This window comes from Propithecus coquereli, unplaced genomic scaffold (assembly GCF_000956105.1).
Source record: "Propithecus coquereli isolate 6110/MARCELLA unplaced genomic scaffold, Pcoq_1.0 Scaffold302, whole genome shotgun sequence".
NCBI lineage: Eukaryota > Metazoa > Chordata > Mammalia > Primates > Indriidae > Propithecus > Propithecus coquereli.
This window is the reverse complement of record NW_012148642.1, coordinates 1,487,577-1,489,540: the sequence shown is the minus strand read 5'-3', so window position 1 is coordinate 1,489,540 and position 1,964 is coordinate 1,487,577. Positions and strand designations below refer to the sequence as shown.

At 43.6% G+C, this 1,964-nt stretch overlaps 1 protein-coding gene across 1 annotated transcript in view; it reads right to left on the bottom strand.

Moving 5' to 3' along the window:
* Window positions 1–1,572, bottom strand: part of DENND2A (DENN/MADD domain containing 2A) — a 109,091-nt gene extending 107,519 nt beyond the window's left edge. Inside the window, exon 1 of the mRNA XM_012649746.1 lies at window positions 1,475–1,572. Coding sequence (XP_012505200.1) covers window positions 1,475–1,548 — 74 coding nt within the window. The 5' untranslated portion in view covers window positions 1,549–1,572. The remainder of the gene's footprint in view (window positions 1–1,474) is intronic.
* Between the last annotated feature and the right edge of the window lie 392 nt (window positions 1,573–1,964).

Sequence of the window (1,964 nt, the reverse complement as noted above, 5' to 3'; positions counted from 1 at the left end):
AGCGAGACTCTGCCTCAAAAAAAAAAAAAAAAAATCTTCCTCAATAGAGACATTAGCACATAAATTATGCTGCTGTTCTTGGTTGCACAGCATAAATTAGAAACTTATGAAAATGTATTTTTTTTGCAAACACATTTTCCTATGTTAAATATGGTGATCAAAGCAGAAATTCTTATTTAAATAAGCAATTAAGATTCATAACAGAGTGCTTACAAAAGAGACAAAAAATTTAATTATTCTATCACCACTGGGGACATTAGCATGAATTCAGATTTTAGTCAGAATCAGAATCAGTTTGTTATTATTAATATTTTATGGAGGGTTCAAATGGTGGGAGGTATGGTGTTTGCTCTCAAGGTGCCAGAGGCAAGATGAAGAGAGAACACAGACACATAAAAACGTGACAATCCAGGTTGGTGCATGCTTAGTGACTACTGATGATCCAATATACATAATCATTAATATCCTGTATACTGTTAGGCAGTATTGCCCAGTAGATACATACATGAGCTTTGGAGTCAGAGGGACTTTGGACTTGAGGCCTGACTCCATTTTTTTCATCTTAAAATAATAACCCTGCTTTCCTTCTCTAGGCTGAAACTTTATGAGCACAGAGGCCAAATTTATCTTGTTCACTGTGCCTGATGCATAGTAAGTAGTCAATAAATATTTATTCAATGAATGGATGAGTTAATATATGTAATGTGCCCAGAGTACAGCATATGTAATAAATTTTGATATCAATAACTGGTAACTAGTGTTATTGCAATTGTCATAGTTATTGTCTAAGAGCCCAAACACCTGGAGTGACTTCACTGTCAGGGAGGCCGTGTCTGAGAACTGGAGGGGAACAAAGGATGGCTTGCTGGAAGCTCACACTGGATTTACAAAGCTTAGGCAAGAGAGATGAGGATGATGAAACTGTTCTAAGCCTCCGGAGGACAGAGGGCCTTCTCCACATGGTTTGCTGCACCCAAGAGTTTCTAGAGCTCCTGTTTCCAGGATTGTATGCCCCAGAAGGGGTGCTGGCCTGGGAGCAGAGCTGCCAACTGCTTTGTGGAATGTGAGAGTATCAGAGAAAAGGCTCCATCTGGAGAGGAGGAAACAACTATGCGGATGTAAAGTGGGAGACTTGACCACGTGGACAGATACAGCTGCATAACTAGACCTGAACATCCTAGTTAGAAAAATCAACCGTGACTGGAATAGTAACAGGAACAGTGTTCAAGTCACCAGGGGACCATCCTCTCCCCACACCGGGCACTAGTCAGACCTTCTCTTGACCACTTTGGTCTGATGCCTTAAATGAGTTCAGCACAGGGAGATGAGTTACAGGAGGTTCGTTAGAACGACCTGGAAAAGAGAGCCTCCTTAGTTCAAGGAAGTGGGATTAGTGAGGAAAGGAAGGCGGCAGGAAAGGAAGGAGACTAAGAAGCTGGGCCAGCGGCTTCATTCTCAGGGGAAACGTTCTTACTTGTCAGCCAATTTGTAGCTCAGGTTTTCGGTCTGGCTGTGGCTGCCCTGGGCCGGCCTGCACACTGTCATCATGTCAGCACTGAGAGGAGCTCCAGGTCACCTGAGGGAACAGGGATGCACGCTCAGTGAGCCAGGACATCAAAGCCTCTCTCAGAGAGGAGCAGATCTAGGGCCCATGCCCCAAACTATTCCTGACAGATTCCACCCAGGAGCAGGGGCTGGCAGGAATGCACCATTCAGAATCGCTGACCTGGAGGCAGGGAACAAAGGCAGAGTCCTGAGGTCCACCCTGACTCAGGCCCCATGCCAACCTCTTTGTATAAATCCTTTAGCTGAGGTCACTAAAAGTCTTAAGAAAACATACAACCTTAGAAAGCAAAACATAAATAACAATACACCTCGACACTTTTTCAGGTTCTCTAAGAACCTCTGTGATGAGCTAATAGTCCCCAAAGAAGAAAACTGTTGTCCCTTTATTTGAAACGAGA